The sequence below is a fragment of the Mastigoproctus giganteus genome, chromosome 10 (assembly GCF_048544385.1).
Source record: "Mastigoproctus giganteus isolate SK-2022 chromosome 10, ASM4854438v1, whole genome shotgun sequence".
NCBI lineage: Eukaryota > Metazoa > Arthropoda > Arachnida > Uropygi > Thelyphonidae > Mastigoproctus > Mastigoproctus giganteus.
The window spans coordinates 7,483,652-7,509,763 of NC_143584.1; the positions used below are offsets into that span (position 1 = coordinate 7,483,652).

A 26,112-nucleotide genomic window follows, 5' to 3' on the forward strand; every position below is an offset into this window, starting at 1 on the left:
TTGCTCTTATGAAGAAAGGCTTAATTTTTGAAAATTACAGTGTCTGGAGACTAGGCATCTGTGAGGTGTATAAAGCCTTGAATGGCTTGAGCATGCTCAATGTGGATGGGATTCTTCCTCTTGCTCAAAATAATCGCCTGAGAGGGCATAAATTCAAATTGAGGAGAGACAGTTGTAGGATAGATGTGTGGAAGTTTGCCTTTAGCCAGCGGGCGGTTGGTTGGTGGAACAGACTTACACCCTTTGTTGTAGAAGTGCACCTCACAGATGCACTTGCACACTTGGCACCTCGCAGGTGCCTAGTCTCCAGACACTGTAATTTGCAAAACTTAAGCCTTTCTTCGTAACCATTCACTAATCTTGTTACCCTTCTCTGTACTCGTTCCAACAGCTCTACATCCTTCTTAAAATGAGGCCTCCAGACCTGTATAGAGTACTCAAGATGTGGTCTGACCATTGCCTTATACAAGGGGATAATCACCTCCTTATTCTTCATAGAAAAATTCCTGTATATCATTGACAAGACACCATGAGTTACTCTTGCAAACGTCTGTACTGCTCAGCAAACTTCATATCTGCCTACACAATTACCCCAAGGTCCTTTTGATATTATATACTTGGATCTTAGAAAGGCTTTTGATACTGTTGCACATGGAAGACTGCTACACAAATTGGAGCAGTGTGACATTGGAGGCAAATTGCTGCTATGGATAAAGGGGTGGTTGAGGGGGAGAAGACAGAGAGTGGTAATCAATGGACACTGCTCATCGTGGACTAATGTTATTAGTGGAGTCCCTCAGGGCACAGTGTTGGGTCCATTATTGTTTTCTGTATTTATAAATGATATTGATGATGGTATATCAAGCTTAATGTCCAAGTTTGCAGACGATACAAAGGTTGGTAGGGTTGTCAAGGACACTACTGACACTATGCTGCTGCAACAGGATCTGGAAAGGTTGAGCAGATGGGCTGAGAGGTGGCAAATGAAGTTTAACATTGACAAATGTAAAGTACTACACATGGGAAACAGCAACCCCAGAGCAACGTATCAACTCTGTGGTACTACACTGACAGTGGTAGAGAATGAAAGGGACTTGGGGGTGGTTGTGCAGGCAGATATGAAGTTCTCTGAACAGTGCAGACGGGCTGCAAGAGTAGCTCATGGAGTATTGTCAATGATATACAGGAATTTTTCCAGCAGGGATAAGGAGGTGATTATTCCATTGTATAAGGCAATGGTCAGGCCACACCTAGAGTACTGTATACAGGTCTGGAGGCCTCATTTCAAGAAGGATGTAGAGCTGCTGGAACGAGTACAGAGAAGGGCAACAAGATTAGTGAATGGAACAAAGGGGTGCTCTTACGAAGAAAGGCTTAAGTTTTGCAAATTACGGTGTCTGGAGACTAGGCACCAGCGAGGTGATCTGATAGAGGTGTATAAAGCCTTGAATGGTTTAAGCATGCTCAATGCTGATGGGATTCTTCCTCTAGCTCAGAAAAATCACCTGAGAGGGCATAAATTCAAATTGAGGAAAGACAGATGTAGGATAGACGTGCGGAAATTTGCCTTTAGCCAGCGGGTGGTTGGTTGGTGGAACAGACTTCCATCCCTTGTGGTGGAGGTTGATAGCCTAAATAAGTTTAAGGCTCAGCTGGACAGGTATTTTGAACGAACAGAGAGGTGAAGTGGAAGTGGGTTTTTTTTTTTTTTTGGCTGATGCTGCATAAGCTTGCTTTCTTGCATCAAATGCCTCTACTAATGCTAATGCTAATGCTAAATGCTAATGCTTTTCATTCTCTACCACTGTCAGTGTGGTACCACAGAGTTGATACATTACTCTGGGATTACTGCTTCCCATAAGTAGTACTTTACATTTGTCAATGTTAAACTTCATTTGCCACCTCCCAGCCCATCTACTCAACTTTTCTAGATCCTCTTGCAGCAATGTACTGTCATTAACAACCCTGCCAACCTTCGTATCATCTGTAAACTTAGACATTAAGCCTGATATATCATCATCAATATCATTTATAAATAAAGAAAACAACAGTGGACCCAACACTGAACCCTGAGGGACTCCACTAATAACATTAGTCCAGAAAGAGCAGTGTCCATTGATTACCACTCTCTGTCTTCTCCCACTGAACCATCCCTTTATCGATAGCAGCAATTTGCCTCCAATGCCACATTGCTCCAATTTGTGCAGCAGTCTTTCATGTGCAACAGTATCAAAGGCTTTTCTAAGATCCAAATATATGATATCAAAGTTATTCTTTGCATTAGTTCCTTTGTGACTACATCATAGTATCCAATCAAATTAGTCAGACAAGACTTCCCCTTAACAAACCCATGCTGTGTCTGAGCTATAACTGAAGTCTTGTCTAGATGATCCTGCAATGTGTCTTTAACAAGTGCCTCCATTAATTTCCCTGGAATAGAAGTTAAACTAACAGGTCTGTAATTACCTGTGTCTCCCTTTGTTCCTCCTTTGTGGATTGGGGTCACATTTGCACATCTCCAGTCCATGGGTACCTACCCTGAGTCCAGGGAAGCTCTCATAATTATGGCTAAGGGTTTGCTTACTTCCTTTGCTGCCTCCTTTAATATAACTGGATAGATCCCATCCACTCCGGGTGCCTTTTTTATGTTTATCTTCAACAATTTTTCCTCCACTTTCTTCTCAGTTATTACAAAATCATCTAGCTCACTGCCAGAGTTTAATTCACCTCTGGCATTCACCTCCCTGAATAACTCCTCATGTGTGAATGTAGATGCAAAATATTCATTTAGTTTGTTAGCCACCTGAGTAGGATCATCAACAGTTGAACCATCAATATCCAGTGGACCAATCTGATTCACCCCTTTCCTTCTAGAGTTTACATAGGTAAAGAACTCTTTGCTGTTTTTCTTTACATCCTTTGCCAAAGATTTCTCATAATCTGCCTTTGCCTGCCTAATTTCCTTTGTGACTTGGTTACAGACCAGCTTATATCTATCATAGGCTTCCATGTCACCCTTTAATTTATACGTATCCCATGCACTTTTCTTCTATGTCATATGTTTCATTAATTCATCTGACATTCATTTAGACCTAAACCTTGAACAATATTTCTTAGTTGGTATGTAAAGCCTAGTAGCTTACCAGATAAATTCTTTGAATGCTTCCCATTTTGAATTTGCTGTTGGTAACATCGCCAGTTGGTTCCAACGTATAGAATTTAAATACTGTCTCAGACCATCGTAGTCACCTTTACGAAAGAAAAACCCTTCCCTTTACCCTTGATGGTAGTAATCTCTTTGAGTAAATCCCACTTCAGCATACTGTGATCACTGCCAACTAGTGGTTCCTTTATCTGCAGATTCTTGATGCATGAAGAATCATCACTGATAATGAGATCAAGAGTATTACTCCCTCTAGTTGCCTCCCGAACATGCTGCTGTAGAAAATAATCATCCAATAAATCTACAAAAGCCTTGATAGTGTATGAGTAACTAACCCACAAATTCCAGTCAATATCTGGGAAATTAAAATCCCTCATTATAAGACACTAATTTACTGGCCCACTCTATTTCTCTGCAGAATTGCTCATTATACTCATCAGATTCATTAGGCCTAAAACACACACCTACTCTCATTTTTCCTTTCCCAGTGTGTATGTCACACAAATCAGACTCAACATTGCATTGTCCACCAACAACTAACAGCATAACCCCTCCTCCCTTCCTGTCATGTCTATCCTTTCTGTACACATTGTACTCCCCAAATTCCAGTTCTGCACTGCTGTCTGTGTGACACCATGTCTCTGATATCCCAACAGTATCTGCCTTTGATGTCTTGACTAGCACTTCAAGCTCATTGAATTTATTAACTCTACTCCTAGCATTGCATGCACCTGTTTCTACTCTTATTTACCCTAACACAGCCCATGTATTTACTCGTTCCACTATGACTCCCAGCAGTCCTGGAAATTCCCATTGCCTTGCTTTCCAGGCTGCTGCTCAATTGTATTTCAATAAAAGTAGTGCAAGAATCACTTTTACCTCTGCCAGTGGCTATTGTTAATCTATTAATCCATGTATCACCCCAAGCTAGCAGTTTTCCGACCCACCTAGCTTTGCCTCGATAGCATCAGCAAATATTCTTGCACCCTTTCTATTTAAGTGTATCCCATCCCTGTAGAAGCAGTCTCTCCTGTTAACAAGCACAGACCAGGCTGAGAAAAATTCTACTCCTTGAGCCTTGCACAATCTCTCCAGGGCCGAATTGATAGACACGGCTCTCATCACATACTCCCTCCTATCGTGTCTGGGCAGAATTGCAGACACTTTCAATACCACTAACATTGTGAAACAGTAATCCCTTTCACCCTTAATTCGCGCTTTCTAATTACCTAAATTGCCTAAAGGCCAGAGGTGAGAACAATGCATCCAAAGTTGTCTCTCGTAACCTGTTCGTTATACGGAAATTTTCTTCGTTCAATGGAAACTATTTTAAATGTAATTACCAAAGGGGAATCAAAAAAATTTGCTATAAAGAAGTTCATTAAACAGAGGTCGGACTGTAATTAACTCAAAAATGAAGCAATTTTAAAATACATAACTGATCGGTTGCGTCATTAAAATTCTGGGAATGGGGACCTCCCTTGCCCCACTGTAGTTTCGGCTCTGGATACTCTGTTGCATTCAGGATTTACAATGGGCTCTCACGAGCCCACTATAGCTCACCACTGACCATAAGTAATCAAGGAAAGGCTGTAGCTGGGTTGGGAAAACAAGCAGGATGGCAGATAAAACTGAGTAATTTACACATTTATTAAATGTAGGTACTCATTCAATAAATAAAAAGAAATTTTGTTTATCGAATGAGCATAGCAGCCATTAAAATGTCACAAAACAATGATCGTCAGTCTACCACGTTCTGCTGAACAGGTGGGCAGAGTAATCCAAAAGTGGATCATATACTTGGATAAAAAAAAAACAGATTTTATCAAACCTGGATTTTAGATTCTTCCAGATTTCAGGATTGAGGTCCCATACTGTAATTAATTTTCCAAAAAAAAAAAAAAAAACTCCATGAAACAGATTAAAAAAAAAAATTACTATATTCTGATCATTATGGGGAAAATTAGTAATCAAACTCAACAAATTAATTGCTTGTCAAAATTTCTAACCTACCTTTGTGTTTCAAGATACTTCAGAGCTGTCTGAAATGAACTCAGACTATAGCCTTCTTCTCCTAATTTAAACCTAAAACATGCCAAAAATAACTTCTCAGTAATATTTATTTTCAAATTTACAAATGAATTGCCAAATTATTAATTATGTCTAAACATGAAATAACAATTATCCTCTAAAATAGGACCCTTCAACCCCAGGAAATAATAGCCAGTTTAGTGGTTATATGATAGGTACATATGTACATGACAATATCAGTTAAAGTAGGATATAAAAGACATGCATACTCAGTGACAGGCAGATGGAATAGATTTATACAAGAAAAGGACCCCGATCCCTTCGCAAGATGTGATATTAGGTTTTTACATAGCGGGCACATCTATTTTTCCTGGTGGGCAGAAGATCAACACGTAAAATTCAACTATTGTAAACATCTTATGGAAGTGGAAGACAGATTATAACAACCATTCATCCGAAGCCATGTAAAAGTAGCGAAAAACAGCCTCCTGCTTTATCACACTTACTCTTATATGTAACAGTGGCAGAAGCACTTTTCTTGAAGAGATGAGATGAGTGGCTCACTGATGACATTTTTGCTATCAGGTGTAAGGTTTTTTTGGCCACACCTTTCTAATCCAATGTCAACTTTAGCCCTACTGCCAATTTGTGAATGTTAACAAAGTATTTCTATATGAAACATACATGAGCTACAACAAACTTTTATTTTTGGAGGTAAAAAGCAATTAAAAGAGAATATTTTGTGTTAACAGTTATGAAAAAAAAAAAAAAAAAAAAAATCACAAACATATCATAAATCTCCTAAATCAAACATCATAAAAGTAAAGCTTTTTGATACTTTCTGTATGATTGGTCAAATTATTCTGAAAAGCAGAACCAGTGCTAGAAGTTATAGCAGCTTCAATATGACCCTCAAAATTACACCATGACCACACTAAAGATTAATACTGCTATCAAGAAAAACTATGTACCAAAACTCAAAGGTAATTACAGTTTCAGTTGAACTGGGCTACTAGTTTTTGTACAGGAAAACATTTATAAACCTTGTGGATAGTAAACATTACCATTCCCATGCATCTGCTTATGGATTAAATTTTAAAATTAACCCAATAAATCCTGACATAGCTGAATAGTTGTGTGGGAGTGCAACAGCACACACTTCTGAGGTAACTTGGTTCAAGCCCATGAAACTGCTAAACACGGTACTATATTATTGTCAAAATGATCAGCTGTAAATGCCTCTGACCCAGGTGGTCATGCTGGAGTATAAACAAAACTATTAATACTCTGAACATTTGAGCTAATTTTCTAACTGTAACTTGCCTTTCTTCAACCAGTTGCTCCATAGCATGACATTCAGACATTAACTGGGGCAATCCTGTCTGTACCAAAATAAAGCTCAGCATGGGTAAAAGTTCATCAGCACCCCTGAAAAACAAAATAAGTACAGCCAAAATAAACACAAAAGTTTAGAATGTACAAAATGCTTTATTCTCTAATTATCTGAATTTCTAGATAACTAAAGTTACAATTTTGTGAAGACAAGATTGCAGAAAAGTAAATTACAGAATTCTTTTTGTGTAGATTGGGGGCAATTTCATTTTGAATGGAACTTTTAATTTAATGTAAGTTTGTGTTTGAAAACTATTTAATAAATTTTAAATATATAAAGAGATGGATTAAATTTTGATTAATACTAGAATGAAACAACACAGGCATTTATAGTGTGTTCCAAACCATACATTTATATTCAAGGGATAATTGGAATATACATTTTCTTCTACTTAAGTGGAAACCAAGTAGCAATAGTAAGAGGCATGTGATGCAAGAAAGCAAGCTTATGAAATCAGCCCCCCCAACCAAAAAAACCATTTCACACATCCATTCCCTCTAAAAGTTTGTCCAGTTACTCCTTGAATTTATTTAAGCTATCAACTTCCACAACTACCTGCTGGCTAAAGGCAAATTTCCACTTTATTGAAGTGATAAGGAAAATGAACAGTCTTTAATTGTTGGGCATTATAGATATAAAATCATCCACAAAACAATTATGGACTTCAATGGTGGTCAAAAACATTATCTCCTTGATTTTCCTATATATTATTCCAAAGTGTTATATTTAGAAGCTAAACTTAATTCCTGAAATTTTTGGAGCTGAGCCTGCCCCAAATCAAACTAACATCCAATAATAGTGGTTCGATGCCAAATAAACTGACAACAGCTGTGAACAACCATCTCACAGTCAGCAACTGTAGACTGTGACCATTAAATAATTACTTTCTTATAAGTACATTCTTTGTCTGGTAAGAAACAAAATGCTAATAGAATACAATGCCTTCCTAGCTAAGCAATCATGTAAATGAACAAATCAATTTTCACAATAACCGGGAGTTATAAATTTTTGATGTTTTGAATAAATATTTCACATTGGTATCATGTAAAAATACAATATTATTCATTGGGTATATAAAATTTTCTAAATATATAATATCTAAAGTTAATGAGGATAAAAGCTAATTGTTTCTTGTAAGAAAATTGATAAAACTGGCTAATTATAAATGAATCTAAATCAGTCCAACACTAACCAAAATTCTTTCTCTAATTTCATCCAGATTTTACTCTTCAGTGATTTTTTTTCACCATTAGTACATAAAAGTGAGTAATACATACTCTATTAAAGGCTAATCTCATCTTGTTAGACAAAGGACACAAGGAAGCCAAAAAAAAAAAAAAAAAAAAAAAACACCTATCCCATTTCATCTTTCTGTCCCCATTAATATTTCGTCTATTAACAAACGAAATAAATTTAAATGTATTCAAACTATCCACTTCCAACACGAGATCTTAGTGAGCCCCATTAGAACTTGTACTTTTCTCAGCTAATACATAAGTTTTATATTTTCATTTATTATAATTTAATGCATTTTTTTTTTTTTTTTTTTTTTACTGCTTTACTTTTATTATTTCTTTTTTAGCAACAGTCTCTGCTAGAACCCAATACCTCTCCCATAGCTTGCTTTTGCTTTCTGTTTTGTCCCTTCGGTTTGCTGCTTCTGCTTTGGGACACACTTTTGCTAAACTATTTTGCTCGAAACTTCCTTTGAGACTGCTATACTGCTGTGATTGACAGTTTTGTGTTGGACTTCGAGTGAATAAACGGATATTGATTGATCTTATCGTCACCATGTGAAAACTCCCAGTGCATTCCTATGATAACAACTCGTTTATGTGCAAATAGACCAAGCCTCTATTCGCTTTTTTGAACCTGTTTAACTACATATTTCTATTTAGTAAATAGAAATATTCGATATAGTAAAGAAAAAAACAAGGAACAAATTAATGAAATTTCACTTCAAATTGCTGAATAGATAACAAAACTCCATATATAATTCTCCAATCCCTCTACTTTCAACTTCCAAATTGATAATGCGCTGCTATTTATAAATGATTTCAATAAAAAAATGATTCATCAGTGATATATCCATTTCTTTAATTAAAAGATCAACAAGTTTGTATGTGTGTGTGTGTGTGTGTGTGTGTGTATACGCACAAAAGATACAGAATCTGCATTAAAAATGCTGCAATAGAAATAAAAATCGAAAGAATAAATAATCAACTTGAAATAAACAATAAACCATTTTAAGAAGAATAGCTTTGTGATACTAATCAGACTTTGGTGAGCAACTTTACCGTAAATGAATTTTTTTCTATTTGCATATGCCAAATTATCTTATCACCATTAGTAAAGGAGAGATAATAAAACTGCATAAAATAAGAAAATTTAACTTTCATTTCAGATTTTCACATTCCATTACTAAAAAAGGCCAGACAGAATTCGATAATTTCATTTATCGTTAAATATGAATAAACAACTAACATACAGGCATAGAGATTTATAACTTATAAAACATTTTATAAGTTATAAATAGTTTTAGTTTTTCTAATGCTTTTACAGATAAAAAAAAAAGTTTGAAGACCATTGAAAATTTCTATATATATATATATATATATATATATATATATATATATATATATATATTAACAGTATCTTCTTTCCGTTAAATAACATGTGAAACTGAAATCATTTAAACAGGTTCAAAAAATTCGTAGAAGTTCAGAACATGTTGATAATTAATCAAGAGAAAGTTTTAATCAGATACTCTCATCAAATACCATGAAGAATTCTCATTTAAAATATTAATAATTTTTTAGTTTAATTTCAGTCAATACACAAAAGATAACTTTGTACCTCTAGCAAGAGAAATTGAGAGCGCTTCAGACTCCATTACTGCTGTAAAACACAGCATAATTTCTTTTACTCCACACAGTTGGCAAATGCAGTAAAATACAGTATGACAACACTTAATGTTTGGTATTTTTCCCACAGGAACTAGTAGTTGTTGGTGACTATTGTCAGGGAAACGGGGAACATGCTTTGTAAAAAAGATAGGTGGAACAGGACCAGGGTATTGTAAGGACCCGTCCTTACATTAATTAATAAAAATTGTTAAATATTATGAGAATTTAACTGTAATACGAATAGTGGTTTTCTGGGTTAAGAAGCACTGGAATTCAAAAATACCTTCCAGTCACTCCCCGTTTAGTTGTAGCTTGTTTGTATGGAAGTTCTTTGACGAGTCAGTGAAAGTAATATACCATGACAAATCCCCATTAAGACAGAGGCAGATGCACCATAGTAAGGGCCAAGAGTGCTTAAGCTGACCCTCTTAAAAATTTCACGGTGAAACGCTATTAGAGGTGGGCGACGTCACCAGGTGTGCGCGCGTGAGGTCACGGGAGGAGCTGTGACGCTTCTCAGTTGTCCGGAACTTCCACCTCTCTTTCTGGATTGTTCTCGTATGTTCGAGGCTCACGGAAGTTGGGACACAAAGAGTAAAGAAGACCCGCCCACGGAAGAGGAGAGGAGACAAATGAGAACACAGGAAAAAGGATGTGCAGATCTCCTATTGGCCAGGAAGAAAGTGGAGGGAATTTTGAGAGGGAGATTCTGAAGAAGTTTGCGGGGATTCTGAAAAAGTTTTCGTGGCATTCGGAAGAAGTTTTCGGAGGAGTCGGAAGAAGTTCACGGAGCGGTCTGGAGAATGAATTGAAGGAGTTGGAGAACGATACAAAGCAGAGCAGTAGTCTAATTTGGGTGATAGCTGCAGACCTGAGATAGATGGAAGCAGTGATAGAAATTCTGCATATCCCAACAGTCCGTAGGAATGTTCACCTGTAAACATGGAAACCGTAGTGAGGAAGAAGGAAGAATCACACCCTGAGAATTATATAGGCAAAGCCAGTCGAATGAGTGGTCGAACCATTGACCTACTCGAAAACCCCTCTATCCACGGAAGAAGAAATGCTGACCGGTAAAGAGTATGCGACACTGATTGATTCCAGCCGTGCAGTACCCGGTAGGGAAACACCATAATCACCGAGATCCCCAAATGAGCGCCCCCGCATTCCAGTACCTGAATGACCGATATGAAAGGAAGCCGAGCAGAGAGAGAAGTTCCAGGCCAAACACGTAAGTGCTAGAGAGTTTACCGAAATAGGTGTACTTAATTTATTAAGGAGAGGACTTTAGGAGAAAAATGTGTATATATAGTTAAGGAGGGAGATTTAAGTAATGAATATATGAATAAAGGGGTAATGTATTTAAGACGGACGCAGCCTATAATTTGGAGTGAAGCTCCTCATATAAATGCTTGCTGGAAGGAGAGGGTATAATAGATAACTGAGAATTGTTTAAGGTTGGGAAAGGTTTTTATAATATGTATGAAATTAAAGGTTGAAATTTCAATTTATTATGAGTTGATTTGTGGAGAGTATTTCTGATTTGAGTAGGGGCTCATTAATAAGTGATATATAAAGGTATAGAGGATTAACTGTTCTGAAAGGTAATGTTAAATTGAATTGATTGATATTTCCTGTTGACCTGATTGCAGAAAGGGTGTCTGATTGAATAAATGAAATTTTCTTACAAATTGAGACACGAACTCTGAAGGTTTTTGTGAGCCAGTTCATTGGCGGGTAGTTGTTGGTTTAGTATACAGACTGTTCAGAAGAAGAGTGGGAAGAATCTATGTAAAGTGTATGACACGACCTATTGAAGTCCCTGTAAAGAACATGAAGAGACACCATGACATAATGAATAATAATGTGTATTAGAGTAGAATATCTGATGATGAAACAATTGAGTTTGAACAAGATATTTACACATATAAAGGTTAATGAAATAACAAGTCACCAGCTAAATATAGTTTGAATAACTGCTATTGCTAGTTTCTGTATGATATGTTAATAAACATTGTTTTATTTCACATTCATGTGTTGGAGTCTGTCATTCCGAAACTCAGCCAATCCGGCGGAAAAATACCTAAATTAATTGGGGTCCCCTTTGAGTCTGGTGATCTTCTGAGAACAAACAAGTCAGATGCTAAGTGGGAGGATTGGACTACGGGGATATACATATAAAAAAGGGGATAAATTATAATAATTAAAATATAAAGAAAATTAGGGCAACCAAGAAAACAATAATAACCCCAGCCCCACAATTGGCAAGTACAACCCCCACAGTATGTCTGCCAGGGGGCAAAGGTTGATGACGTTGTAGAGCGGATATCATCTTTTAAGGGCACAAAAGGTGATATAGTTGTACGTTGGCACTAATGACATTAAGAGTAGGAGACCAGCGGAATTACTTAACAAGTACAGGTCACTGTTGAAAAAAGCCGTGAAGTAGGGTTGTAGGATAGATGTGCGGAAATTTGCCTTTAGCCAGCGGGTGGTTGGTGGGTGGAACAGACTTCCATCCCTTGTCGTGGAAGTTGATAGCCTAAATAAGTTTAAGGCTCAGCTGGACAGGTATTTCGAACGAACAGAGGGGTGAAGTGGAAGTGGTTATTTTTATTTATTTATGTTACTTAATTTTTTTTTTTTTTTTTTGGCTGATGCTGCATAAGCTTGCTTTCTTGCATCAAATGCCTCTACTAATGCTAATGCTAATGAATTTGAAAGTGTCTGCAATTCTGCCCAGACACGATAGGAGGGAGTATATGATGAGAGCCTTGTCGATCAATTCGGCCCTGGAAAGATTGTGCAAGGCTCAAGGGGTAGACTTTTTTTCAGCCTGGACTGTACTTGTTAACAGGAGAGATTGCTTCTACAGGGATGGGATACACTTAAATAGAAACGGTGCAAGAATATTTGCTGATGCTATCGAGGCAGTGTTAGGTGGATCGGAAAACTGCTAGATTGGGGGGGAGGAGACAGACTAATAGATTAACAGTAGCCACTGGCAGAGGTGAAAGAGATTTTTGCACTGCTTCTAGTGGAATGAGCAGAAGCCTGAAAAACAAGATGCAGGATATTTCAGAGACTGCTGGAAGTCATTGCGGTACAAGTAAACACATGGGTTGTGTTAGGGTAGTTAAGAATAGAAACAGGTGCATGTATACTTGCGTGTACACCAATGCTAGGAGTTTGGTAAATAAATTTGATGAATTTGAGGTATTGCTCAAAACATCAAAGGCAGATATTGTTGGGATATCAGAGACGTGGTGTCACACAGATATAAGTAATGCAGAACTGGAATTTGGGGAGTACAACGTCTACAGAAAGGATAGGAAGGGAGGAGGGGTTATGCTATTAGTTAAGAAACACATAAAATCCAAGGAAGTGAAGCCAGTCGACATTGATGGACAGGGCAGTGTCGAGTCAGTTTGGTGTGACATAAGCATAGGTAAATCAAAATTGAGAGTAGGAGTGTGCTATAGGCCTAATGACTCTGATGAGTATAATAAGATACTGTACAGGAAAACAGAATAGGCCAGTAAATCAGAGAGTCTTATAATGGGGGATTTTAATTTCCCAGATATTGACTGCAATTTGTGTTTTTTTTTTTTTTTTTTTTTTTTTATGAAAACCCCAAACACGAAAGGTATCAAAACCTATAGTACTTAGTACCGTGCATGGGTTGAAGGAGAAGTATGGGGGGAGGGGGGGATGCCGGAAACTTTGCTCTAGAGACTAAACATGGGTTTCACCACTTCAAGCCTCCAATAAGCAAAGTGGTGGTATTTCACCGGTTGATGAAAGTCACTCACACACTAGCAAGGCTTTTGTGGATTTGTTGGATCATTGTTTTCTACACCAGCATGTTCGGGAGGCAACTAGAGGGAGTAATACTCTTGATTTGATTATCAGTAGTGATTCTTCATGCATTAAGAATCTGCAGATAAAGGAACCACTAGGTGGCAGTGATCACAGTGTGCTGAAGTGGGATTTACTCAAGGAGGTAACTACCATCAGAGGTAAAGGGAAGGGTTTTTGCTTTCGTAAAGGCGATTATGATGGTCTGAGACAGTATTTAAATTCTATACAGTGGGACCAACTGATGATGTTACCAACAGCAAATTCAAAATGGGAAGCATTCAGGGAACTAATCTTGGAAGCTACCAGGCTTTACCTACCAACCAAGAAATATTGTTCAAGGTTCAGGCCTAAATGGTTGTCAGATGAACTAATGAGACATATGGCAGAGAAGAAAAATGCATGGGATACATACAAATTAATGGGTGACATGGAAGCCTCTGATAGATATAAGTTGGTCTGTAACCAAGTCACAAAGGAGATTAGGCAGGCAAAGGCAGATTATGAGAAATCCTTGGCAAAGGATGCAAAGAAAAACAGAAAAGAGTTCTTTACCTATTTAAACTCAAGAAGGAAAGGGATGAATCAGATTGGACCACTGGATGTTGATGGTTCAACAGTTGAGGATCCTGCTCAGGTGGCTAACAATCTAAACAAGTATTTTGCATCCACATTCACACATGAGGAGTTATTAAGGAAGGGGAATGTCGTAGGTGAAGTAAACATTGGCAGTGAGCTAGATGATTTTCTAATAACTGAGAGGGAAGTGGAGGAGAAATTGTTGAGGATAAACATAAAAAAGGAACCCGGGGTGGATGGGATCTATCCAGTTATATTAAAGGAGGCAGCAAAGGAAGTAACCAAACCCCTACCCATAATTATGAGAGCTTCTTTGGACTCGGGATGTACCCATAGACTGGAGATGTGCAAATGTGATCCCAATTCACAAAGGAGGATCAAAGGCTGACACAAGTAATTATAGACCTGTTAGTTTAACTTCGGTTCCAGTAAAATTAATGGAGGCACTGGTTAAAGAAGCACTGCAGGATCATCTAGACAAGAATTCAGTTATAGCTCAGACACAGCATGGTTTTGTTAAGGGCAGGTCTTGTCTGACCAATTTGATTGGATACTATGATGTAGTTACAAAAGAACTGGATGCAGGGAATAACTTTGATATTATATATTTGGATCTTAGAAAGGCTTTTGATACTGTTGCGCATGGAAGACTGCTGCACAAATTGGAGCAGTGTGGCATTGGAGGCAAATTGCTGCTATGGATAAAGGGATGGTTGAGTGGCAGAAGACAGAGAGTGGTAATCAATGGACACTGCTGAACGTGGACTAATGTTATTAGTGGAGTTCCTCAGGGTTCAGTGTTGGATCTATTGTTGTTTTCTGTATTTATAAATGACATTGATGATGGTATATCAAGCTTAATGTCCAAGTTTGCAGACGATACAAAGGTTGGCAGGGTTGTTAAGGACACTACTGATGCTATGCTGCTGCAACGGGATCTGGAAAGGTTGAGCAGATGGGCTGAGAGGTGGCAAATGAAGTTTAACATTGACAAATGTAAAGTGCTACATATGGGAAACAGTAACCCCAGATCAACGTATCAACTCTGTGGTACTATGCTGACAGTGGTGGAGAATGAAAAGGACCTGGGGGTAATTGTGCAGGCAGATATGAAGTTCTCTGAGCAGTGCAGACGTTCTGCAAGAGTAGCTCACGGTGTCTTGTCAATGATATACAGGAATTTTTCTAGCAGGGATAGGGATGTGATTATTCCATTGTATAAGGCATTGGTCAGGCCACACCTTGAGTACTGTATACAGGTCTGGAGGCCTCATTTCAAGAAGGATGTAGAGCTGCTGGAACGAGTACAGAGAAGGGCAACAAGATTAGTGAATGGAACAAAGGGTTGCTCTTACGAAGAAAGGCTTAAGTTTTGCAAATTACAGAGTCTGGAGACTAGGCATCGGCAAGGTGATCTGATAGAGGTGTATAAGGCTTTGAATGGCTTGAGCATGCTCAATGCCGATGGGATTCTTCCTCTTGCTCAGAATAATCGCCTGAGAGGGCATAAATTCAAATTGAGGAAGGACGGATGTCGGATAGATGTGCGGAAATTTGCCTTTAGCCAGCAGGCAGTTGGTTTGTGGAATAGACTTCCATCACTTGTTGTTGAAGTTGATAGCCTAAACAAATTTAAGGCTCAGCTGGACAGGTATTTCGAACGAACGGAGGGGTGAAATGGGAGTAGTGGTTTTTTTTTTTTTTTTTGGCTGATGCTGAATAAGCTTGCTTTCTTGCATCATATGCCTTTACTAATGCTAATTTTACAACAATACTTGTTCATGTATTCTGATACTTTTAGATATTACATGTATTTCTTTGAATTTAACATGTTTGCTGCATTTTGACACAAATATGCACATGGGGTTTTTAATCCACTTGGAGGGAAAACTACTAGATTTTAAGAACTTTTTCTTCAGATTTGATAAAAAAAAATATATATATATATATATATATATGTTTCTGTCAAGCAAGCAGCCTTTGCCAGCAGCTGACTAATTTAGCCATAGTGAGAAGAAAGCCCAAAAATGATAGTACTTACTCTCATATAGTCTATTAAATTGAGGTTTTGTTCATATCATAGGCTGGAAACTTTTCAAATAGACCATTTGTGTATGTAAAATTGACAATGTCTATAAGAGGACCTGCATCTTGAGAAACCATTTTGAGAAACCTTGTCCTGCTCAATCAGCTTCAACTTCTTGAAAATCTGCTACCAATTCCTTAAATGCCGATCTTTGGGTAATTCTCCAGTGGGGCAAAGACAACTTAGTTGATTTCAACCCTTCTAATACTCAGTCTTGTCTTATATCTCGTAAAAAGGATTCTTCTGCTCCTATGCTTATCTTTAGTGACACTGATTTCTAGGCAATATGATATATCTCTTTTGGGGATTACCCTGACCTCTAATCTCTCTCTCTCTCTCGGCACAAGCACATTACATATATTGCTTCTTCTGCATCTAAAAAACTTGGTTTTCTCTTTCGTTCTCGGCGTTACTTTTCTTCCAAACAGCTGCTCACTCTGTATAAATCGCAAATCCACCCTGCCATGGAATATTGTTCCCACATCTGGGGTGGTGCCCCCAAAACCTTTCTCATGCTGCTTGATTCCATTCAGAAGAGGGCAGTTAGGTTAATTAATGATTCATCTCTAACAGTCTCTCCACTCGCTGTCTCATAGACGTACTGTTTCTGCTGCATGCCTCTTCTACAGATACTTCCATGGACACTGTTCTTCTGAATTGGTTTCTATAATTCCTGCTCTCTCTCTCTCTCTCTTTCAAAACAGTCCGAACACATACCGCCACCAGCCAACATCCATTTACTGTCCAACTTCAAACTCACAGAACCAACTTTTCATATTCCTCGTTTATTCATTCAACTGCCGTTTTCTGGAACAACCTTCCTTCATATGTATTTCCTGAAAATTACAGTCTACAGAAGTTCAAATCCAATGTCAACAAATATCTTCTTTCGTCTTCTCAACCTCCAACCCAAGCACGGTACAAAGTACTATAGGGTCTAATACCTCTCGTGTTTGGGGTTTACATTAAAAAGAAAAAAAAAATCTTTTTTTTTTTTCCCTGTATATCACTTATACAGAAGTATTCACTATAAAGAGGTATAAAGACGTATTCACTATAAATTCACCATGATTAAGTACTCCTCTCAACAATTTATTATCCATACCACATGTACTGAGTATAAATTTAGGTTATTACTCTGCTATGTTAATGTAGTACATATAATATTAAGAATAAAAATACAATATTTTGAAAATACATTAAGCAATTATTAACATATTAAGCATATATAATACATTATGTACAGTATTAATAATTAGTACTCTACAAAACATATACTCTAATATAGTTAATAAATGCTTTTTGAAAAATAACATAATCTTACCTGAGTTTTCAGTTTAGAACCGCAGGTTTTCCTTCATAAAATGCATTTGTGCAGCACATTAAATTCAATGCAATTACATCATTTTTTAATAGGGAAAACCTTTCTAATAGTTCTGTACAGTTCACATCAGAATAATTTTTAATATTCAACACGTGATCAGTAAAGCTTCCTGCATTATGATTTCCTTCATTGGTGAGCCTTCAACTTCCAATTCCACAAAATCCTGTATGTCCTTCACTTGATTCTCTCTTTTTAAATCAATTTTTATGTATTCTTCCAGTGAAGGATTGGACTCAGTCCTTAAGTCAGCAATAATTTCAGTTGTTTCCCTTGGAACAGGTTTGCAGTTTTTTAAAGTTGCTCTCAACAATAAATTCAACTTTTGTAAAACAGTGTGCGATGCTTTGTTTTTTTACACATGTCACAGCAGAACATAATAAAATATTGCATCTAACACAGTGATGGATTTTTCTAAATCGTTCACTGAATTTGTCTAATCTGTTTTCACTAGTATGTGCAGCAAAACAAATTGACTATATTGAGTTTTGAGGTTGATCTATGGTCCACTGCTGTAACAGTAGACACATTCAACATACTGAAGTTGTATTTGGGGATAGAAAAACAGTTTAACATTTTTGAGGCCAAGATGAAGATGTGATGTAACCTTATCAAGAAATAAAATGATATTCCTTGCTTGCTCTCTTCATTTTGTCATCAAATTTCAGAAGCCACCCTGTCATTCCTTTTGTCATCGAAGACTTATTTGCATGACAGATAACAATGAACTTAAATCTATACTTTCGAAACAGTGAAGTTTATTACCCTTGCTTATCAGAGGGCAACCCAGAAACAATTCCATAAAGCAACTGCAAAGGGATACAACAAGATCATATCAGGACTTGAAGAAGCTGGCTCTCAACAGAGAGATGTGTAAAAAAGTCATCAGTGCTATCAACCAGTTGTAGAGACTGAAGGAACCCATGATGATGATGATGATATCAACAGTAGTGTTTTTAATTCTAACATGTTCACACACAGCACGGTGGATATCCTTCTGAGATTTTCCCAGTACTACATTTTCTACTGTTAAAACATGTTTTATTTGGGAGGACTGAGAAAAATAGTCTGTTTCATCACAATTAAAAATATCTTTTTTGTCAGGTGATGCACAGATGCCAACCAATTTGGCATCTGTGCATCACATATAATAGCAAAGAAAAATCTGTCAAGGATAAATAAACTGCACTGTGATGCCACAATGCAGTTTATTTATCCTTGACAGATTTTTCTTTGCTATTTATGACTTTAAATGAAATGTTATGATTTGTTCTAAATTCCTCAAGCTATCCCAGTGGAAGCTCCAATATAATTTTTTTTTTTTGTTCTTTTCTGGCCTCCAATGTAATTTTCAGTTCTTTTTCTGGCCTCAAATTTCAGTAAGCAGACCAGTATTCTATCGAATTACTGGTATGCTTACTGAAATGTTTGATCAATCCAGGATCAACCAAACACAATGGCATCAAGGACAACTGTGTCTGTTTTTCTCAGCTTAACCACCTTAAAATCTTTGCTTCCATATAAAGCCCATGTCCTGTAAATTGTGCCTCTATTTCAAATTAAATCGCTAATGTGTTTTATGTGCACTAAATTGTTGGCAAGCATGCAAGCACTTCATTTTTCCTTCTTTTCTATTTCAACTAACTTTCAGATTTTCTTTAAAGTTTTATCTCTTCCCTATTAAATAAAATGGATGCACAACATATAGCACTGAAATTGAACAGAACTTATAATTGTAGTACTCACTTCTGCAATTATAAGTTCTTGCTAAAAAATTTAACGAAAACTTAACAGTACTTTAAGCCTTCACTAAACTAATATAATTGAACAGAACATGAAAATGCAACTGTAGAATTTTTAAAATGATTTTTATGATGCTGACTAGAAAACAGTTAACAGCACAAATTATAGATTTTACCTAAAATTCATGGATAGAAATTCTGTTTCAGTTTAGCATTTATGGGAATTTTGTCGCATGTTTGGGTAACCAGTCATGTGATCTCGAGGCACCAGCATCACAGCTCCTTTTCAATGTTTATAAACATCAGCAAATGCTCTTTATGCTACAACTTTTACTGTTGTCTTGCAAGTGTGAGAGTTTCATCAGTAGCAACATTTGTTTATGGTTTTATTGATTTTTTATATGATTATGTGAATTATACTTCTGGCTTATTTTATGAATATTTTCTCGCTGGCCATCAAAAGAAAGAAATTAACCATAATTACTTAAACATAAGCTTTGCTGTATAGAGAGTATCTGTTAAATTAGTGTGGCCAAATGCATCCACTACTCAGAGAGTTTGTTATTAGAGATAAACACATTACAAAACCCTGTCTTGGGATTGGAAAAGATAAGTTTAGCATTATTGAGAGGTTTGGAGATTTATGGATACAGTAAATGTTTCACTGTATCATAAAAAGACAGAGACTAATTTCATATAGCATGAAAAATAATGTGAAAGAAATCACATTGTAGAACTGTGGCCCCCATCTTTTTATGAAATTGTATAATGGCACTTAAGTAAATAACTTAAGATTATTGCTTACAAGTTAGTGCAAATGCATCAAGATCTGCTAGCAGCTAACTACTAAATAGCTATAAAGTTGGCATCATTAAGTATATCTCATATTGTGAATACCTTCACAGTGAGTTGCCATGATATTGCACTACCTCGAATAAGTAACTCTTGACCACAGGAGAAGACTATTGATACTTATTCTCAGCAGATGCCACCACCCAGACGGCACCAATTTCGGAGCCGATTGGCTACTCTTCGGTGGGTGGGTGGGCAGGCACCTTGATGTTGCAATGATGGCAAGGCAAGGCAGTTGCAAAGGATAACTCCACAATATGAGAGATGCTTGATGGTGTGTAGCAATTTGAATTGTCGCATTTTAGGGCAAAAGGCCTCAAGTTGCGATGTGTAGCCTCAAGATGGTGTATATTAATTAAAATTACTACACATCATCAGGCATCTGTCATATTGTGGAGTTATCCTTCACAACTGCCTTGCCATCATTGCAACATCAGGGTGTCTGCCCACTCACTGAAGAGGAGCCAATCAGCTCCGAAATGGTGCCATCTGGCTGGCTGGGAGAATAAGTAACAATAGCCTTCTCCTATGGTGAAGAGTTACTTATTCGAGGCAGTGCAATATCATGGCAACTCACTGTGAAGGTATTCACAATAAGAGATATACATAATGATGGCAATTCTATAACTATTTAGTGGTTAGCTGTGAGCAGATCTGATGCATTTGCACTAACTTGTAAGCATGTTAACTCACTACACAACTTGAGGCTTTTGCCCTAAAATGCGACTTAAGATTATTGTTATGCTACTTAAAGATGAAAATTCTAAATATGGTTTTTGCTAGGACTGATAGCATTTGATACAATAGGAATAAGCTAGAAAAAATAGTTGTATTATAATAACATCCTTTAATATTATGTTGTGGTAAGTTTTATAATGAATGTTACAATTAAGTTATGGTTAACTATTTATGCATTTGTGGTTAAAAGAAAAATTTACTTTATTGTAAGAGAAAGGTATCCTAATCAAGTATGGCTAACATGCACAAAATGTGTTCAGAAACTCATGTTAAGCAATTTCATATTCATGCTACAAGGAGTCCTAGGCAAGGTAGTAATGGATAAACAGAGATATATTATAATCATCCAATGAATGTTTCTTTTCTACCACTGAATGCACGAAATCCATTTTATCTAGAACTTGAAAAAACAATATATCTTGGTATGAAAAGCTTAGTGGCTTCTAGGATTACTTTCTGAGCATGTCCTATTTGCATTTGAAAATCAGTTGATCACAATGAAAAGAAATTATAAGTGTTGGAAGACCATTGTAATCACCTTTGCAAAAACAAAATCCCTCTTGAATAAATCACCCATTAATACACTATAGTCACTGCCATCTAGTGGTTTCCTCTGCTTCAAAATTAATATATGAATATGATGATGATAATATATGATGCTGAAAATCAGATGAAGAATATTGTTTTCTCTTGTTGATCTGCAACAAGAGAAACATGTTGGTATACATTACATGTTTTTTTACATTTTTATTAAAAAGCTGGTATAGAAAATAATCACGCAGAAAATATCTAAGTTTGCAGATCATACACAGGTTGGCAGGGTGATTAATGACAGTAATGTAGAAATGGCAGCTGAAGTTTAACATTGACAAGTGACTAGTGAATGGAACAAAGAGGTGCTCTTACGAAGAAAGGCTTAAGTTTTGCAAATTACAGTGTCTGGAGACTAGGCACCAGCGATGTGATCTGATAGAGGTGTATAAAGCCTTGAATGGTTTGAGCATGCTCAATGCTGATGGGATTCTTCCTCTTGCTCAGAATAATCACCTGAGAGGGCATAAATTCAAATTGAGGAAAGACAGATGTAGGATAGACGTGCGGAAATTTGCCTTTAGCCAGCAGGTGGTTGGTTGGTTGGTGGAACAGACTTCCATCCCTTGTCGTGGAAGTTGATAGCCTAAATAAGTTTAAGGCTCAGCTGGACAGGTATTTCGAACGAACAGAGGGGTAAAGTGGAAGTGGTTATTTTTTATTTATTTATTTTTTGGCTGATGCTGCATAAGCTTGCTTTCTTGCATCAAATGCCTCTACTAATGCTATATGCACAAGGTATTGTGTATCTATAGTAGTAATTAATGTAATACTGTGTAGTACTCACCCAGGATGGTGGAAAATGAAAAGGACCTAGTGGTAGTTGTGCAGTCAGATATGCTTCCAGGCTCATGGGGTTTTGTCAATAATATATAGGAATTTTGAAAGCAGGGATAAGGAGGTGATTATCCCATTGTATAAGGCAATGGTTAGGCTGCATCTTGAGTACCGAATACAGATCTGAAGGTCTCATTTTAGGAAGGATGTAGGTCTGCTGGAATGGGTGCAGAGAAATGCAATGAGATTAGTGAGGGGAACAAATGGGTGTTCATACCAAGAAAGGCTTCAATTATGCAAATTGCAATGTCTGTCGACTAGGCATCTGTGAGATGATCTGATTGAGGCATTTTAAAGCTTTGAATGGATTGAGATCTAAGCTAAATGCTGAGATTCAATCTATTGGCAGCCTTCTTCTTGTTCAGACTACACACGTGAGGGAGCATAAATTCAAATTGAGGAAGGATGGTTGCAGGATAGATGTGGAAGTTTGCATTCTGTTGGCGGGGACAGACTGATGTAGGAGTTTATTTTTTTTTGCTGTGTAAGCATGCTTTCTTGCATCATTTTCCACTACTAATACTAACTCTTGAAATGTTCTGCTGTTGAGTGAGCTTCCAACTTGTAAATTCCAATCAATATCTGAAAAGTTAAAATTCCCTATGATAAGACATTTCTGCACACATTATATTAGCATATTCAGATTCTGCATCCCCAGTATCAGAATGAACAATGTTTATGATATTCTTATAATATCAATATTTGATATGTATACCAGTAATTTTTAATTCATCACATTTATTTATTGTGCTCATAGCATTGGTATATAAGAAATGTATAGAATATGGTGTCTGTTTGTGCTTTTAGTAGCCCTAGCAAGCTTTGTAACCCCAACCATCCACAACAATCTTTCTGCATCAGCTTGCCTGGCTCCCCAGTTTTAGGGCAGACCCAAAATCAGATATTTTAGTTGACAGTTAAGTATGATATCTTATCTAGTCTAGTCTAATGACCATCCAAAGGGAAGGTATTTTGGGTGTTTCAAGGGGCCACTTAGCCAAAAGCTTTTATGGACAACCTATATGTATACACACATAAAAGGCTTGACATAACCAAATGGTCAATGCAAGAATACAGTAGTATAAGCATTTGAGATGTCTGGTTCGAATGATTATATGGGATTGAATTATAATATTAGCTATCATGATTAAAGCACAAGCAATAATTAATATTAGCTTGAATCATATTAACTATATTTATATGGTTAATTGTTATATTCTTCAACAGAGTAGTAAGATAAGTTATTCTGATATTCTTGTCAAAAATGGCTAACTTTCAGCTCCTCTGACCTACATGGCTGTGCCAGAGTACAAATAGAAGTTAGTAGCATTTTAATGTCTATTATAATTATAATTATTATTAGAATAATATTGCTTTATTGGGATTTTTTTAAAAAAGATCCATACACAGGAGAGCTCTTTTATAAATAATGTTACAAATATTAAATACAAAAATGCAGGGCCCCCTTCATTTCAAGTGCCTGGAGCACTGGAAGGGATAAAGACATTCTCCACTACTTTTCAGGCTACTGCATGTCCCAATAAAGGCAATAAAAGAATCAGTTCCACTTCTGCTTATGACTTCCATTAAACTATTAACAAGTGTTTCCCCTTCTCATTCATTCAATTGCGATGATAATTGTGGTGATAATCCCTCCTTAATTTAATTCTGAAAACTAGTAGTTTAGAGTGTTAAATAAAGGGGAAGTATCACCAAAACTGAATGAAATTTATCCATAGTGGAATGGAAGTTTTGAAAAACCAGAGTTCTACACTTAATTAAGAATGAATTCTATGACAAATATGTCATGATATCATGATTTAAAGTAAGAAAAAAGCACATAGAAGAAATTTTTTAACTTTTTTTTTTTAAGTTAACTGATATGAAAATGCAAATTTGCATCCTTAAATACTACAAAAAGATGGAATAAAATTTTTATTCTTATTCACACATTGTGCCATGTTACATTTCAACTATATTCGGTACTGAATTTTGAAAAGAGTACTAAAAATATTTTAACTCACAATAATTGCCTTGAAAAAATATCTTCATCTTCATCTTGTTGCACTTTTTCCCCACACAACTTTTGAGATATATGAACTAATAAATATATAAATATAATTATTGCACCGAATATGTGAGCAAAGAATATTTAATAATTAACATGTATAAAGCATCAGGGTGTTGTATTATATGGTTTCTTTTTATGAACAGCCATAATAAGATATAGGCAATTCTATTTTTAACTACAGGCACTCCTCGACTTATGTACTTAATTGGGTTTTTTTTTTATGTACGTTAAGTCCAACTTCGGTCTTGTAGATACAAAATACATGTACAGTACAAAACACTGAAATTATAACCCCTCCCCCAACAAACTTCATTAAAACTACAGCATTTTACGATTTGTAACCGAGTTAAATGAGGCTGAAAAAACATACAATGATAATAATGTATAGTACAGTATTTATTCAGAACTAATTTAATCGAAATACGGTATGTAATTTAATTTAATCTATGATCAAATCACTTTACGATGGGTTCTCCAAAATAAAATAGCATTCACTATACGATATGTAGTAAGCATCACTCATTGTGATCACATTTGCGAACTGAATTTTAATTCTATTAAACGACTATTCTAACAAGCAAAAATAGGAGAAATATTATCCACAGGCTATACAAGTAAAGATATAGAGCACAAATTTGCACTTTACTTCCTCCAATTAACAAAATTAAATGATGCATGAAAACAGAAAAATATTTCCCGCAGGTTAGCAAATAAAAATAAATATATGCTTACGTACCTAGCTTAATTAATAGTGTAACTCGGGGGGTCCCCAACCTACGGCCCGTGGGCTGGATCCAGCCTGCCAGATGATTTCATCCGTCCCGAAAGACTATCTCATCCGCCTCGTCGAAATTTATTCTATAGAAATCTTTTTTGGTTGCTACATATCGTATATAAGGATATTTTTAATGAAAATATGTAAATGCGTCTAAATATATGTTTCCAACGTTGTTGCAACTCTGTGTGCTTCCACTTGGCAGCAGTGTTTCTTGCGATGTCGGAAATCCCAACAGTGCGAGTGCCCAAGGCTATAAGTTTTAGCCTCGAGTATTTCTGGCAAACACGAGCGTTGTGTCAAAAAGTGAAACAGTAAAGTTAAAATAAGCGCTTGTTAAAACAATTGCTAAACTCTAATCTAAATATTAATCTAGTAAGTATTAGTGAAAGAATTGTATGCAAGGTGTTCTTTGCAGTTTGCAATGTAAAGACGAGTACGCGTATTAATCTTTCTCCTGGTCAGCTGTTCTCATTCAGACTGTAGTCGTCGGGCCACTGCACCGATTATCATGCACAACAATTTATTAGTGCTGTTTATATAAATGCATATTATTTTTATTTAACTTTGAATTTTTAATTTTAATTTTAGCAAATCAAGATGTCAAGGAAAAGAAAAATTGATTCCGAATATCGTGTCTTCAGTGAACTTTAGTTGATTAATTATTTTTTTTATAAGGGACAATAACTGATGTGCCTGCCTTATATGCAAGGAAGCAGTTTCTGTGTTGAAAGAATATAATTTGAAACGGCATTATATGACAAAACATGCCTCAACTTGCGATAAACTTTAAGGAGAGTTGTGAAACAAGAAATTACAAGAGCTGAGCTTTGATTTCAAGAGGCAACAACAACAGATGACATGTTTCACTAATCAGAATTTAAATTTAATTAGAGCTAGTTTGCGAGCATCTCAAATCATTGCTGAAGAAGGGAGGGCTTTCATTGATGGCAAGTTTGTGAAACGAGTGTGCCTATCAATTGCAGAAGAAATATGCCTTGATCAAATTTTAAAACAGTAAAAAAATTAGTAATCAATAACAAAGATCACAGAATGCACAAATTGCAACTAACACGATACGTGCAAGTGAGATATGGAGTAACAACTTT

At 36.4% G+C, this 26,112-nt stretch overlaps 1 protein-coding gene across 1 annotated transcript in view; it reads right to left on the reverse strand.

Moving 5' to 3' along the window:
• LOC150078665 (VPS9 domain-containing protein 1-like) overlaps positions 1-26,112 on the reverse strand; it is a 209,649-nt gene that overhangs the window by 28,157 nt on the left and 155,380 nt on the right. Inside the window, exons 14-16 of the mRNA XM_090382807.1 lie at positions 24,182-24,257; positions 6,518-6,622; positions 5,177-5,248 (exon numbers count right to left, since the gene is read on the reverse strand). Coding sequence (XP_090238933.1) covers positions 5,177-5,248; positions 6,518-6,622; positions 24,182-24,257 — 253 coding nt within the window. The remainder of the gene's footprint in view (positions 1-5,176; positions 5,249-6,517; positions 6,623-24,181; positions 24,258-26,112) is intronic.